Genomic DNA, 16,841 nt, shown 5'->3' with positions numbered 1-16,841 from the left:
CTTACACGTTAAACAAACTGCAAAATCTGGTACTTGCTTACTCCTGAATTAATCCCCACAGAAATTAAGTCCCATAGAGAAAAACCAGGTCAGGTAAATTTCCCTTCCTTCACCGCAATCAAGCATCTCCTACGTTAGCAGCGTGTGCACAGTGTTCATGGAATATACAAATTTAAACATGAGACTCAACTGTGGTTAGAGCAAGCATGGTGTAATTTACTGTCAGTGTAGTTGTGGCGACTGTGTGGTTGCTTTGGATGTGTGATCAATTGGCCGTAAAATGTACAGCGGCTGCAATGTGGTAAAACATGGCAGTTACCAGCTCGCGCTCTCCGAAGGGCTCGCAGAAAGTGACCGCTCTGCCATGCATCAGTACGCCACATTGCTCTCCAACCTCACAGTTGCTACACTCAGACCTAGAGGAGAGGAGAGAAGAGAAGCCGAGCTGTTAGACAAACTGCAGTGCAGAAGTAGTGACAGTGACTGCACCCCAACATTACAAGAGGAGTCATAACCTTTTAACCTACCAGATGCTGGGGTCTAGCTCTCCTTGTAGGTTGGAGTCAAAGTCGTCACGCAGCACAGCATGTTTTCCATGAAGCTCCACTACACACATGAAGCACATGCTCACTGTTAGACACCGTCTGTACGATACTTTTCATTATCAATTTTAGTTAAAAAAAACAGTAGCAAGAAGTGGAATGCAGACTGACCAAGACTCGGTCTCAGTGGGGACTCGGTTGGAGCTGAAACAGACAGAGAAGAGCAGAGTGAGTGTTGCTAAGCTATACCTGCATGTCTGTTATCATGTTGCATCTGGATCTAGCAGAAGCTTACTGATCTTGAAGCGCTAAAGAATTGGTGTATTAATGAGTTTTTATCATGGACAAAACTAAACACGCAGACCACACGTGTGTATTTGTCAGAAGAAGCTAGGAAAATGGACAAATCTTGAGCGATCATCTCTGAGTGAAACAAACTTTCGCTGTGTCCTGGTCAGCCATGGCTGCAGTCTCTTGCCTACTGATGTTAATTCCTTTCAGTAATGAAAGGCTGGGCTGTTATGATTAATGGTTCAATGGCAATTAACCGCCTTCCTCCCCAGAGGCGCCCTGTGTGCTGTAATCTGTGGCCGCTGCCTAGACTCAACACTCAACCATCAATCTCTCCTGGGGTATATACGCAGCTCTGAGAAGAGGCGGGAGGTGAATGGAGGGAAGTCATGACTGTTAGGATTTAATGAATCAACTATGGGTCTTTAAAAAATAGTCGCAAAGCCTTGATGTGACCTTTGTGCTGAAACAGATGGAGGCAAAATACGTAGACACACAGTGAGATTTAAAACTTTAGAAATCAAACTGAGGAAAGGTTTGATAGATTAGCTTAATGGAAGCTTTGTTTCACTAACTGGTGCTCATGCTTTAATAAAAAACAGGAAAGAAGTGACAAATAAAGTTGTGCATAAACTCAGAAGTGCATTAAAAAGGATACTGGTGCAAACTGCAATCGTTTGCACGCCTTTATTTTATCAGGTTAAGGAAATCTCCAAAGTTGATCAAAGCTATCATGCAACTTAGCGAGATTCATTTCTACTTTTAAATTGCAAATAGGCTTTGATCTCACCAATTCCGCTGCACTATTTTACTCTGCTCTGGGATGGTGGGGGGTTTTAAGACAACCTTTCTCCTGACTTATGAAATATAACCAGCTGTATTCTCATCCAGGATGAGCCTGTCCACCTGATAAGGTGGTCTAAGATAGCACAGCGTGGATTTGTTCCAAAGTTTAACTTTGAGTTACTTAAGACTCTCTTTCAAGCATTCGAGAAAGCCCACCTAAAAGCCCCTTATAAACAACGGAACCTGAATCGAGAGATGAGGGATTATACAAAAAAAGTGTTCTTACAATTGTAATGGCTCTGGAAACGTCTTTACTTTAAGCTCAGCTTTCACTTTCTTTAGCTGCCCTCATTTCTCGCCACTGGATCCAAATGCCGGGCTTTTAGAAGTGGATTTACGATTCATACAGTGGTGGCAAAGTTTCATGCTGACTGTAGAAGTTTAAGTGGCCTGTGTGACAGAGCTAGCTGGTTCAGTGACTGTGACCACTGCTGCTGCTCTAGTGGCCCCTGATGCTTAGCTAAGGCCAGAGCTCCAGCTTAGTGATGCAGCCCATTAAAAGCAGATCAAAGGGTTATGTTTCCCCCCCTTTCTCCATCTTATTTTGTTCTTTTCTAATCCTCCGGTCTCTGTTGATGCAGAACATGTTTAGAGAAGCCATCAGTTCAAGCATGTGTGACTCTTTCATGCTTCTTGTATCTACTTTACATTCCTATTAACCTCTAATAAAAATGATCCATACGATTGTGTGCTCAGTTTACACGGCCATGTGCTGATCTTACGTATTCAACCTGAAAAGAGCACGTACTTAAACTCATTTCCTCGTAATCCATCCTCTCAAACAGGCATACAGTCACAAACGCTTGGTTGGTGGATAATTCTGCTCTGTATAGTCTTCTCCTCTCTTGCGTGCTTAAACAAACCCTTCTAAATCTCCTCCAGTCTATCTAGTGAGGCCATTTGGCTGGAGAAAGGCCCAGAATTTTTTTTTTTTGGGTGGATAATCCCTTGAAGCTTCCAAAAAGGCCTCATTTACAGTTTTCTTTCTCCCTGCTTCATCACACTCTCCTGCTGTCTCTCTCACTTCTCTTCTATCACAATCTCTCTTTCCTTCTCACCCCCCTCCATCCGCACCCGTCCTGTCTCTCCCTGCCTAACCCTTTGCGCATCGAGAGCAGACAGTGGTGCTCATTTCACTTGGATTAATCCCCTCTCACTTTCTTAAAGACTTCAATTACTGCCTCCTCTATTAGCAGCTCATCTCTGCTAATGCCTGTATCTCCCTGGCCAGGGCTTAAACACAGAGGCATGCAGAGACACACACACACACATACACAGATGACTTTGCCTTCCACAGCTGACCCAACCCTCTCTGATATTCTCTGTAATACACATGTACACTTGTGCACACAAATAAACAGAAGAAACAAATAAGAGTGCCATTTCAGTAAAATGCACCAGTGCTCAAAGCACATGGGTGCTGATGAGTAGGGTTGGGGTGCTACAATGGGGGACTAAATGAGCATAAGCTTTGGCAGACTCAGACATCTTGGCACAAAGATTGCGGGGCACAAGTCACGTTAAATCTTCTCCCCCTCCGTCTCCTCGCCTTCCAGCTCTAATCTCCTCTTGCTCCTCTTTTCTCCCCACCCTGTAAACTGCATCCACTCTTCCAAACTCCCTTGTTCTCATCTTATTTGCGCTTTTTCCCCCTTCGACTGACTCACATCCTTGATGACGCGAAGTGCATTTGAAGTCATGTCGCTCTCGTCTAACCGGTGGTTGCAATTACTAATGCACCAGGTTGCAGGAAGCTGTTGTTTTTGATCTGCGGTGACTAAAAAGAGGCGCTTCTCCAAGGTTAGATAGCAGCCACTCCAGTCCATTCAGCAAAAACAGGGCGGCCGAGTGAGCTCTAATTGGAGTTATTACAATAATCACAGGTCTACGGTCTGAACCACCAAAGAAGTAAGACTCACACCTCGGTGCCCACGTTATCTTTGTTTTTCTTCGCTACACATGCTTCTTCACCAAAATGGAATAAAATCATAAAACAAGAGAGGCTTATTTGACTTCTTGTTCCTGTCAGTGTGTTAGAAGCATTATTCTTTAACATGTTATCCCCCCTCAGTTGGTAATGTTTAGCAATGAAAGTAATTCCAGCAAAAACTACACAACAAAAATTGGAAAAAAGATTTTTTTTTTAATTCAGAAGAACAGATAAGAGCAGAAAATATGGGAAAACATGGCTACAGGAGGGAGTCAGCAGGCCAAGCGAGGGAGACAAACCAACAACCAAGGTCTCACATTTTTTTGTGCTACTGAGCAATATGGAATGGCAAGCAAGATGGCACTCAGCCAGGGAAGCAGGCTGGCTGGCAGACTGGGTGGGTGGCGAGGAGGTGGGAGAGGCTAGGCCACCCGTCCCTTCCCTGTTGCGTTGTGATCAGGCACCCCTTAGGGAGCAGTGGCCTCTTTGAGTTATATGTCCCTTTAATAATCCATCTGGGGTGCAGTGCACTTGGCCAGGCCCATAAAGATCTGATTTATTCTCTTGCTGGAAATGAGACGACTTGGGGATGCTGTGCAGAAAGCAGGGACTGCAGGCCCTGCTGTCAGGTGATAGAACTAATGGACGGCCTACAGCGCTATTCAACACCCTCAATGACTCCACCCTTTAGCAGAGAGCACCCTTTCGTAGCCCTCCCCTACCTTTCTTCATCCCCCACCTTGGCTGCTAATAAGTCTTTCTATGGTCACTCATTAGATGCCTCCCCCCCAATTTGTTCTTATACTTTCAGTTATTTGAAGCTGTAGGAGTAATTTGAATTTTGCCACATCATTCTTTAAAGCATCTCTAAGAGCCTGTGCTGATTGGTGTCACAAACTATTCCGCCATGCTGAGCATTTCATTTGGTTGCAGCAGAATTTGTCAGACTCCCATTACGTCTCGACTTCAGAATCCACATATAAAAACAAAATACGGGGATTCCCCCCCCCGTGCAGGTTGTTGGGGTAAAGTAATGGGGTGTAGATCAAAGCAAACTGGAAGGGATGTTAGAGGAATGAATTGGAGGCAGATTGAAGGGATGGGGTAGAGAAGTGTGCTGGCACAGCAGAAAGGAGCTGTAAGCACAGGGGGGAGCAGTGTGTCGGGGACCAGGCATCCCCCAACTCTGCTAGACAGATTATTTTACACACATGTACACAAACACACACACACACCCACACAAATCCAGTCCTTGCTTATGTCTTAGCAGGCTATTTTGGGGGGCTTTCTGTTACTGAGAAGCAAAGTGTTGCATATCAGGCGTTCCACCTCGGGTTTAAGGCTTATATCGCCCGTCTCCGTTCTTTATCCTTAAATCGTATATTTACATTAGAATTTATTTGAATTATCTGTGTTGGCCATCCAATTCAAACTCTGACCTTCTTTTCTAGCTCTTTAGCTAATCTGTCCATTTGTTCTTAAAGTCTTCGCCCCAGCTGATCGGCTCTGATTGCCTGCCCTCCGCTTCGCTCCGTCTATGCTTACGTTCTCTTTTTCAACTTCCCTCCCCCTCCTCCGTGGATCATAACCCTGTTTTAGATAGCTTTCATTTCTTCAGCTCTTCAAAGCTGGAGTCTTAAGCATATGAACTTCTAAAGTGGCTTGAGCTGGCCCCATATCTTTTATTTCACTTTGAATGCTAATGTGGAGATTTGCAGTAACTTTGCTCACAAACGCACACACACCCCTGCACTTTCTTTGCCACTGAAAACAGCAAAAAAACCTCTGGTTTTTTCTAGAGGCAATTGTCTTACCTGCTGGTAACTCGGATTTTGTTGGGGAAAATGAGACAGTAACCATGATTTATGTCCAAGTCTCCTCAGCGTTTTTTTTACTTGGTTTTGGCATGATAATACTTTGTATGTTAAACAGCGTTGGTTCTATAACCACACGGTTTATGTGAGGTCAAAGTAGTTCTCAAGTTTCATTTTAATGTCTGAACCTTGCAGTTGTGTGTGTGTGTTTAAAGGTACACAGCTCTTTTGAAGTGGCAGGTTTTGGTCTGTAAAGGGGAACAGAATCTGACTGGCTGTGAGTTAGGTCAGTGGTGAAGAGAAAAATGATGCTCGTCGGCGTTAGGACAACCCAAAGGAGACGAAAGCGGGGGTGGTTGTGGCTCAGGATGTGTCCCGCGGCTCAGAAAATGTCCTTGGGCAAGACACTGAACACCAAAATGACACCGGTGTTTGAGTGTATGTGTAATGGAGCAAGCCGTATGGACAAAAAATAAAAAAGGATGAATGTGTTTATGTGGGTGTAAAAGCACTTTGAGAGAAAATCACTAATCACTACATAAATGCAGTTTATATGGCTGCATTTATAGCTGTATAAAATCAGCTTCAATCATTTCATGTAAAGAAAATAATCAGGAGCTCACTTATTCCCTCATTTCTCTCCTTGTCTCCTTTTGACTTTTGTTGCCCGTGCCAGATTCATTTCTCATTTATAATTCAGATTTTCGGGATTAGTGCAGCATCACAATGAGTGATGCCCCATTAGCTGTCAATTAGCCTGCAACAAGGTCGGACAACCATTCAAATCTACTCTTTATTTTTGGTGATGACATTTAATTACCTCTCCTTCTCTGCCCAACACTTAAATCTGGAATATATGACCTTCAAGCTTTTCATCAACATCGTCTCGTCATCTCCAACATCTTTGTCCTTTTATCTTCCTTCACCAAACGTCTTAGCTACACCTTCAATTTATAGCCCTACAATTCCTCGACTACCTCTCCCCTGTACCTCTCATCGCTTTCGCCATCCTCTATCCGATCTCGGTTCCCTCTCTCCCTGTCGTACCTGTACACGTTCCCTGAAGATTGCATTTAGTGCGTTACCTGACTGCTGGTTTTTCTGTCCATTTCCATTTACAGCTTGTGTCCTCCAAGGCCTTGTAACGTCTAAATCTCTGCTTTTCAGCTTGTCTGCTGTGAGTAGCTGTGTGTTAGTGTGATACCGCGGGGCCTTGGCACTAAACAAGTAAATGACTGTTGTTGGCTGTAGATATTTCATGTGCAGAGGGAAAAGACTGGGGCAGTGTGTCACTGGGAGTGAAAGGATGAGCTCTCGGGCAAGGAGACAAAGGAGAGGAGCCTTGTCGCTCTTTCTCTCTGTCGCTCTTCCAGGCCTGACTGGGCTGACTGGGCTGACTGGGCTCTGTGCCTCATCTCTTCCAAGTGGCATGAAGGCATGAATTTGAACACTCTCTGCTTGGCATGTGCTGCATCCCTACTGGGATGTGCACTTGTAATAAAGAGCCCTCGGAGACCAAGTACAACGATTACTTTTAATCTAATAAAGACCAAGTTCTCCTGTAAGTATTCAGCATGCAGCTCAAATTCTTACTCCGAAACAGTTAGCAAAAACACCCTCGACTGCAGTTACTGTACGTCTCTACTTTCAGCATTAAAGTCCAATTTTGATCCAAAAGGAGGAGTTCTTGAGTGAGGAGGAGGGAGGCTTCTTTCCTGTAAACAAGCAATTATACACACTCAGCGTGCAGAGTGGGACTGCACTGTCTGTCAATAGCTACTTAAGGCTGTCACAGAAAGTGGATGTAAGATGTGTTGGCCATAAAGCACAAATCTCCGGCATAGAGAGAGAGAGAGAGGGGGTGGGTGGGGGGTTACTGAGTTTAGCATAAGCTGAAATTAAGCTGGCAACATAGGACACCCGAATATCTCTGACTCTGGCTGCATCATTAGGCAGAAAGAAAGCCAGGAAGTGCTGCAATGGCACAGTCATGAAGAATCGCGCATCAACTGCTTTGCCATATTTTGATAATATATGCATACAATTTGACAGACAGTAGTAGGAAGTGAGACAGAGGAGCATTATGCATATAAGTTGGTGCACATGTAACATATAGTACTATGCACAGATAGAAAATATATCTGTAAGAGCCCACGCATTCATTATGCATGTGTTTGCAAAGAGAGGTATGCATGCAACATCCCTGATACTCACCTCCTTGCTCACAGAGCTGCTGGGCCAGCGTGTCTTTGAAAAGGATCTGTCCTCGATATGTTGCCGTGGCGCTGAGAAAAAGCAAAAGGAAAGACGGGAGAAACAGAGAAGGAGAGAAAATCATTATTTAAAAATAAAACAAAAAAAAGATGAAAAGTTTACTTATTTCCTCTAATATTCAATTCAATATTCATTATGGTGTGATTTTGAAGGTAAAGAAATCAGATAGATGCATTTATATATTTATATTGACAGAAATGATAAACAAGTGAAAAGGCATTGCTGAGCAAACAGACAAACAGTACCAAACAGTACCATTACAGTAAAAATAGAGCATGGGTTATACAATATCCAATATCATCATTCCTCGCACTGACACACTGCATTCCTTGCATGTCCGTGTAAATCTAGCTGTATGCAGCGTGTCATTCATAGAGAATGGAATATGAATTTCCTTCAGGTGGCCATAAAATGCCTTATTCATATGAAAATGGAGAATCTTTAAAAACCTAAGAGGGTGAAATTGTTCAGAGTGCACTGAGATATTTTACACAGATACTGAGACATGCTCTACTGTCCTGTAGAATGAGATCCACTGTAATCTGTGACAGCAGAATGACACTGCGAGCACGCTGAACAAGCTGTACAGAAACCTTGTTCATTCAAAAAATAATAACCACAAAAAAAATACCACAGCTGCTGTTGTAGTAGTACTAATCGTAGTAAAAACAGTAAAAGAAAAACGTTTGGTATGTTGTTTATTTAAAAGCTTAGGAGAAGACAGATATAATAAAACGTGAAAAAAAATACAAGCTCATAAATCAGGAGGGAGAATGAGGCGCAAAGATCACTGGGTCTGAAAAAAAGCTGCAATTTTCAGAGAGACCTTGAAATGAGTTGTGGGGAAAATATATAAGTTTTAGAGCCCTTTGAAGCTCAGTCCAGTTAGGAAACTTCTGCACAACAACACTACAGTTGTAGATGGCCAGTAAAAGCCGTAACTCCCCACTTCTACAATATAACCTACATTTTCCCCACATAATACACGGATGAAAAACAACTGCGGTGTGACTGAGGTCGAAAACATAAAAAGGGAGAAATATCGCAGCTCTAATGTGAGTCTGCTCGTGCTGTTACTGCTTGTCCATCAAGGAGAGGAGAAAAGTTGTCTCACTGGGCGCACAGATAAACTTTCAAAAGTGCCCTAATCAGGCTTCGGCATTAATTACTAACATCATATGTGGCTTGTAAACTTAAGCGACCTCCCACACACTCAAACACAACTATGTACACCACCCGCATACACCGATCCAGTCTCTTGAAGGGGTACTTGTAAGCGTCCTCCTTCACAACGTACAGTACAGATGTTACAGTGCACTACAGCAGTTTTTGTATGCTGCGCCACACCCAGTCAACATACTGTATAGGAGGAGAGGAGGGTGTAGACAATATGGTGCTTGCCTGAGTCACCCGTGAGGCTCACAGACTCGCTTCCTTCTCCTTATTCATCACTCCTCTTTCCTTCCCTACAGTCCAACGTGGATTTTGTCTCTCACCTCACCAAACTTGCCTTTTATGGGTGCCGAGGCATTTACGCGTTTGTCTCAGCTCATGAATAATGAATAGACCCCCTTATTAATTAATAAAGACCTCTTGTGCTTGCGCAGAGTGGGGAGAAAACATACTTAATTACAGTCATATTTCAGAATTCGGTGAAAACTAATTTGAGGCTGGTATTTATGAATAAAAGATGGCGCGTAACGAACAGCGGGTGGGGATGTAGGAACAAGGCCCTTAAATATTTACTAAACACACTCTCTGCTCAAGTACACTAAACAGATTCTGTTAGGTGCCAGAGGATGTGTGTGTGTGGAGGGCGGGGGTAACGTAATATAAGATCAAAAATGCTTTCTTAGTCTCCAAAAAACACAAAACAAAAAGCAATTAATGTGGCAGATTTTCAATAGAAATGAGAGATATTTCCTTTAAAAAGTATGTGAGAGGTTGGTGTGACTTAATAAGATGTATGTCATTAAAGCAGCAGCCAGGAGAGGGCATTTAGTCTGAGCCGACAAGTGTGTGATCAGCACAGCACGACGCCGTCTCTGTCCTGCCGTCACACTCCAGTGGTTCCTCGGTGTGTCTCTCATTACCGTCTCCACTCTGGTAGCCACACACACACGCAGGCAGCGAACAGTACTGATACATGCAAAACAATTACTGCACATCTAAATGTTAATTTGACTTTCTTTGAGGGGTGGGGCAATTAAGGGCCTTAATGTGTTGGTGTTTTTTTTCCACTCTCTTCCCTTCTCTGATTCAACCGAGGGATCATTCATCTTCTGAGAATAAGTGTCATCCTCACTCCTCTCATTAGTCTGAAGGAGAAAATCTGAGACGGGAAAGAGAGGAGGGGATTGAGGAAGATGAAGAAAAAGCTGGGATCTAAGAGAGAAAGAAAGATGGAAAAATGGACGGGGAAGGGGAGGGGGTTGGGTTATAAGGTTCGAGGAAACTGAGACAGGAGAGGGGGGGGGGGGGGGTTAGATGGCCTTGTCTTTCAAAGTCCACAATCTGCTGTCAAATGGCGAAGCATTGGAGTAAAGGCGGGAACGGGCACACACAATTGAAGCCATATACGAGTTTTAACATGTACGCAGATGGACAGCCTGTCACTCAAGAAGCTCCCAAAAGGGCTCGGAGTGGGTAATTACCAAGCATGTCTTCCATGTTAGATTGCATGTTGCTGTCGGCCATAAGTATCCCCCAGGAGCCAACTTGACAGCTCTCTACTAAACCACTCTCACATGCACGCATACACATATATTTATATGAACGCAGTGCGAATACAGCCGATTTACCCAAGAACACGAACCCATATACATATTAAATATAGCTACAAGATACGACTTTAGTCAACACTCTCATCCTCTCTTCCTCAAATCCCAATTAAAAGCTAATTTTTTCTCCCGGCTCACTATTCCTGTTGGTAATCATGATTAATACGAGGACTTTCAGTGGGGTAGAGTTCTAGTCGCTAGCACTGATTTGGTGCATTTGGACCTAGCCCTTAAAATAATACACGCTAATTGGTTGATTTATCTTCCATGTTGAGGACCAGCTGTGGTTATGACACCGCAATCAGGGACAATAGAAAAAGATAAAGAGACGGGCAAACTCCACATTCTGGTGTCTTCCAGAACATTTGGCAATCAGGAGCTCTGATAAAAAATAACATGTAGTCTTGATTCGTTACTGTGAAGGTGCAGTTGGCTTTGTGGAATCACATTACTCCCTATGCCTCTGACTGCCCCTAAATTAATTAATTGAAAAAGGCTTTCGGAGAACATGCAAATTTAATGAAGCTCCACAGAAGAGGGATTTGGGAGTTGTTTGGCAAATTACCTGCTTGTTAGCACAGGGTCATTGAGAGTTATGGCTCAGAATACAGCCAGAAGAAGAGCGGTTATTGCTCGGCATACAGCTTGAGGAGAAGAGCAATTGACCTTGACTACTGTTAGCGAGTAATAATTAGGGAGATTAGGAAAACCACAGTGTTTAGGAGTAAATATGCGAGGAAGGCAAGGAAAAAAAATCCGCTTGTAAAAACTGCAGATTTTTAAGTGCAGATAAAGGCATGTGCTGCTAAAAAATGACTTCTTCTAAACTTGAGAAAAAGCAGCAGTAAAATGTCCCCTTTTCTTCAGGACAAAAGGAGGAGACGGGGAAGAATGAGCTGTATTTACCCAGCGTCAACAACGAGGGAGATGAATTCCTGACCGACCGTGTCTGTTATATCTTGTGCGCATTCACAGAACGGGCAGTGCAGAATGCGAATGAATAATTTGACACGAAATACATTTGGGGCAGCCCGGCTCTCCCTGGTTCATTATGCTGCATTTAAAATCAAGTGCTTGCCTTTTTTCAGTCTTCATGCTCTATTTCACCTGGAACTGTTAAGGTGGTCAACATCCCAGCAGGTAGGACAGCGCCCGCTCTCTTGATAATAAGACCGTGTGATGACAGTACAGCACTTATGTGTTGTGGACAATATGTGGCAGTATTGATCAGAGCACTGATGCATACACATGTGTGTGGATGTGTGCCTCTGTGTACACAGGGGTATGTACATAATTACAGGGGTCATGGGCCATCCCTGGGGAAATAAGACAATATCAATAATGGAAACACGTCTGTGGTCAACAGCAACAGGAGCTTGGGTTGTCCAGAAAATGTCCAAGATTTACTGTTAAACTTGAGAAACTGTGATATTTGAAAAGTTTAAGAAAGGTTAAGAACATGAATATGTTAGATATAAGAGTTGCTGTCTTATATGGGAATTTGTGATATATGAAAATTGGAATTATATGGACGGACTGTGTCAGATTTGCAGCTCTAGTCGGTTCTGGCGGGAGGAAAAAAAAGGGTCGGATTTATGTCCTCTGTCATCGTTCACATTTCTCCCCATATATCTGTATCTACATGGCCAAAATGAGATTACCTGGCCTGAATCGATCCCTATGTTCTTCAGCCAAGTGTCTACAGTTAATCTGCCACAGGCTACAGGCCAATGTGGAGCTTTAATGACGAGGAGAGCTCATTAACTACTGATTATATGTTAAAACAGACTCAAAGATTGACTTGAATAACAACAAATCAATGGAGCTGACGAATACCCGGAGAAATTAGAAGCTGGCTGAGATAGATCACCTGTCAGTCCTTTGACCCTTGATCTCCGATTAGCTGTCTATCATTCTGTCTGTCAATATTACTCTGCTAGATGCTTAAGACACAGACAAATTATTATAAGGTGAAATAAAAACTCTAACTTAAATATTTCTGGATGTTAAAACATTTTTTAGAGTGTGTAAAAGCAGTAGCTCACTGCAACAATACAACCATTGTTATTATTTCACATGAAGCTCCCTTAGAGCTAAGCAAATGCTCCAAAAGCACCCAAATAATGTTCTTCCCATGCAGCAGCAGACTGTGCAGTCTATACAATAGTGCACTATATATTTCACAAACTCTATGTTCTGACAGACCTGCTTACTTTGAGCAGATGGCAGTACCAACAACACCACAACACCCGGCATAATTACAGCACAGAAACCATTCCTCTTCAATCACAGCTAACAAGACAAGAGAGAGTATGAGCTCTCTCTCTCTGCTTCACTTTGGGTTTTTTTAATTATACCTTTCACATTGCCCCTAACAATGATTTCAGTCTGTCTCCAGTCCACAAAAGAAACAACAGGTAGCAGAGATGAAGATAAGACTAAAATCTGTGTTTGCATACAAACGTCGATCTATATATACACACACACGTGCGTGCATATAAAGCACAACAGTATGCCATGAGAGAGAGTGTGCCATTAGATCTGCAGACATCCGTTTCCTCAGGGGAACACTTTGGAAAAGGGGCCTCGCATGCAGTAATTAAAGCAATCTTCATCCCAGCAGCTGTCTGACTCCCACAGGGCCACAGTGCAAAGGACTGCAACACGCCCGTGCACACACACACAGACACACGCACATATATACATGCATACGACACACACAAACACACATGAGCGTGCATACATATCCACATGTGCAATCTATAACATCAAAAGTTACACACAGTGCTAAGCTTTTTGTTAAATATGTTTCTCTGAAGCTATCTGTTGGAACAGATTTTAACACTCACGGACACACGAACACACACAAACACTCACACTGATTGCCTCGAGGCTATAAGTGAAGCAAAACAGAGCAAAAGAATGAAAGCAACACACCAATGCATCTTTGCTTTTGCCAGAAGAAGCTATTAACCATTCTCACCTCTCTTAGTACAGCAAAGTAATTAGTACATTATACAACAGTGTGGACTCTCATGTCTGCAAGAAGAACAAAAGTGGGCCACGACTGTTTTGTGCAGTTGTTGAATTGTGAGTTGGAGTGCACGTGTAAAAAAAAGTTTAATCCCGACTTTCAGCATAACAGCAAGAGTTGCATTTCGACCCAGTGTTCACTTCCATATATTAATGAATTATTTTTGATGGCTTCTAGCTTGGATAGAGCTCCCTGACCTGACTGTATGTTTTGCTTAAGAAAGTTCAGCAAGCTTTTATTTCACTGTGTCCTGCTCCAAAGCAATCCCATAGCCCATAGCAATTACACTAAATAACAGTAATATTAATAATCATAGGAATATTCGGCTGTTCTTTTTTTCATACCTTGACATATTCCGTTTCTCCTCAGACAACCTTTTCTCTTGTATATATTCAGAACATTGCATATAATGATCTACATATACATTTCCATTTAAATAGGCTGAATGACCGAATGTAAGCCGAAGACACCTACGACACTAACTGAAGACAACAGACTGCTGGAAATCCAATCCATTTCTGTGTCATCACTTCTGTCTGTTCATTGAAATTGAAAATTCTGCTCCAGCGGCAAAACAAAGGCATGCAAATTTGCTTGACAAAGTAGCGTTGTTCAGCGAGGTGTAAGGGTACAAGCACTTTTGGACTGTCTGTATGCGAGTTTGTGTTCTCCCCTCCACCTCTGCTTCTTCCTTTCATCTCCTCTCCTCTTCTACACCAAGGCCTCTCCTTCTTTTTAGGTGGGAATTTACAGCCACCCAGAAAATGAGTTCTTCTGGATGCCCACGTCATTGCACTCTATCACTCCTGCTAGAGATCAGTTACCAGGAACACTCCCACAATATAGCCCATAAAACTGCTCACAGGGCCCATATTAATGCACCCGGTGGACCAGCTCCAGTTCTCTGAAGGACATGTCGCGTCTTTGCCTTTAATTTAAACACTCATGGACAACACTCGTGGAAAATAGCCCTTGTATCAATCAAGGAAGTACTGCCATGGGCAAGGGCAGGAGGCTTCATTATTTACATTTTGTACAATCTAGAAAAAAAACCCCAGTTTTATATTGAAATTCACTGATCTGTAAGATCTTACCTGAATTAACAAACGGTGTTTGTTAATTTGTGTTTGAGTCAGTGAAATGTGACACATGATACAAATACAAATAACTTCTAACTAAATTCCAATACTTCAAAAAGGGTCAGTTCTTTCAAGAAAAATATTTAAATCACTTAAAAAAAAATTACATTTAAAACAGCGAGTTCAATGTCATTTTAACGAGATTACATTGACAGCACTAAGTACATTTACCAGCCATTTCATTAGGTACAACTGTTATAGCTGCTTATTAGGACTAATACTAGGACTAAGGTGACTTTGAATGCGGTTGGCGTTGGTGTGGGTTGTTTAAAAAGTGCTGATCAACTTTTCCCACACATCTCTAAGGTTTCCATAGCATGGTTTGAAAAAGGGGCAGCACTCTGGGTGAAAAAGCCTTGCTGATGAGTAAGTTCACAGGATAATGGCCAGACTGTTTCGAGCTAGTAGGCATCAATAACTCCAGTTACCACTCGTTACAACCAAGGTATGCAGAAAAGCATCTCTTCACCCACTGCAGCGGGTGACAGTCCTGTCAGGTACAAACAGGAAACTCAGCATACAGTTCACACAGGCTCTCTAAAATTGGCCAAAGAAAAATTGGAGAAATGCTGCCCGGACCGAGGAGTCATGATTTGTACTGAAGGGTCAGAATATGGTGTAAACCACATGAATGAATGGATCCGTCCTGCCTGGTATGAACAGTTCTGGCTGGTGAGGCTGGTGTAAGGGTGGAATATTTTCTTGGCACACTTGGGACCCCTTCCTACGAACTAAGCATCACTTAAATGCAAGAGCATACATCACTATTGTTGCTGAACATGCCAATTCTCTTATGACCAAAGTGTGCTCTTTCAGCAGGATAACCCATCATGTCACAAAACTCAAATCATGATTTCACTGTACTCAAATGGCCTCCACTGTTACCAGTTTAATCCAGTAGAGCAACTATGGGATATGATGGAAGGGGGAGATTCACATCTTGGATGTGCAGCAGACAAATCTGCACCAACTGTGTGACGCTATCATGTCAATATGGACCAAAATCTCTGAGGAATGTTTAGAGTACCTTGTTAAATCTATGACCCGAATTGAGAAATGAGGCAATCTGAAGTCAAAACTGGCTCCAACCTGGTATTTGCAGAGTGCCTAATTCTAATAAAGTGGTATAAAGTGCATACTCGGACTTGAAAACAGAGCATCTGCTGGTCAGTGATGAGGCTACAATACTGTACTGAACCACCAGGACTGAAAAAAGAAGCCAGTTCTAAAGTACCAGAACTGCCCTTTGTCCAAAAGGCCACCTGATGCTGGCTTCAAAAACCAGCTAATCCCCACAGACTCATATGCAGCCCAACTAAACAGCACTAACTGGCAACTGGCTCTGGCAAAAGTCGGCAGCCTTAACCTAACAAATCTCCCATTCGTGGGACTAATAAAGGTTATCTTTATCTTTAAAAATACAACTAACTCAATAGCTACTGTATGAAGGGAATGGGTCTTTCAAAGAAATATCATACAAATAAAACATGACAGCTAACAAAATGCTAATGTTGTGGCTTCAAAATGCTGAGTCAAAAACCAATCTGCTATGTCACGACTGTCATGTTCATCTCTGATATGGTATAGACTGTTTGCAGAGCTGCTGATGTTACACCACAGAAAAGATTACGGATTCATATTGGCTATTTACAGTTTTATGGACCTATGGGACTACTGGAATTTAACTTGTAAAGAAGATGGATTCGAGATTTTTAGTGTCTAGAGAGGTTTTTATTGCAATTTTATATGACAGATGAGAGTTTCACAGGGAATGGACCATTAAGGTGACAATTTTTTGATCAATTATAGCACCAAAAGTGTCTCTGGCCTTTGCCAGAAAGGCCTTGAAACTTAAATTCCCTGAATGAAACCAGAGAAGGCAGCTCTGGAGACGAGGATATACTGCTCGAGATGGAGATGGGAGCTGCGAACTGGAACAGGGGTGCGGTAAGAGTGTTTGTCTAAATGTCTGTATGTGAGGAACAGTCTAAAGCCAGCTGGAGTGTGACTGGCTGACTTTGATAAGGTCAGCCGCAGGGGCCCTTATTGTCATACAATCATGGCCCCCTGCCAACCCCACTGTCATCCGCACTGGCACACTGCTGCTCAGTGGTTTACACTCAAATGCAAACACACAGCACACGCATGGACACACACACAAATATACTGAAAAACACGGTCCTTGTAAGCC

General features: G+C 42.8%; 1 protein-coding gene across 4 annotated transcripts in view; it reads right to left on the bottom strand.

The window, feature by feature from the left end:
* reln (reelin) overlaps window positions 1–16,841 on the bottom strand; it is a 101,785-nt gene that overhangs the window by 37,243 nt on the left and 47,701 nt on the right. For all 4 annotated transcript variants that reach the window (XM_086299049.1, XM_086299051.1, XM_086299047.1 and 1 more), the window contains exons 4-7: window positions 7,638–7,708; window positions 714–746; window positions 528–606; window positions 320–416 (exon numbers count right to left, since the gene is read on the bottom strand). In XM_086299049.1, coding sequence (XP_086155175.1) covers window positions 320–416; window positions 528–606; window positions 714–746; window positions 7,638–7,708 — 280 coding nt within the window. The remainder of the gene's footprint in view (window positions 1–319; window positions 417–527; window positions 607–713; window positions 747–7,637; window positions 7,709–16,841) is intronic.

The sequence above is a fragment of the Aulonocara sp. 'chitande type north' Nkhata Bay genome, linkage group LG7 (assembly GCF_057382095.1).
Source record: "Aulonocara sp. 'chitande type north' Nkhata Bay isolate Kocher_YH1m ecotype deep benthic linkage group LG7, A_spYH_male_GT1.1, whole genome shotgun sequence".
Lineage (NCBI taxonomy): Eukaryota > Metazoa > Chordata > Actinopteri > Cichliformes > Cichlidae > Aulonocara > Aulonocara sp. 'chitande type north' Nkhata Bay.
The sequence above is the reverse complement of the archived record's forward strand: the minus strand, read 5'-3'. Positions and strand labels throughout refer to the sequence as shown.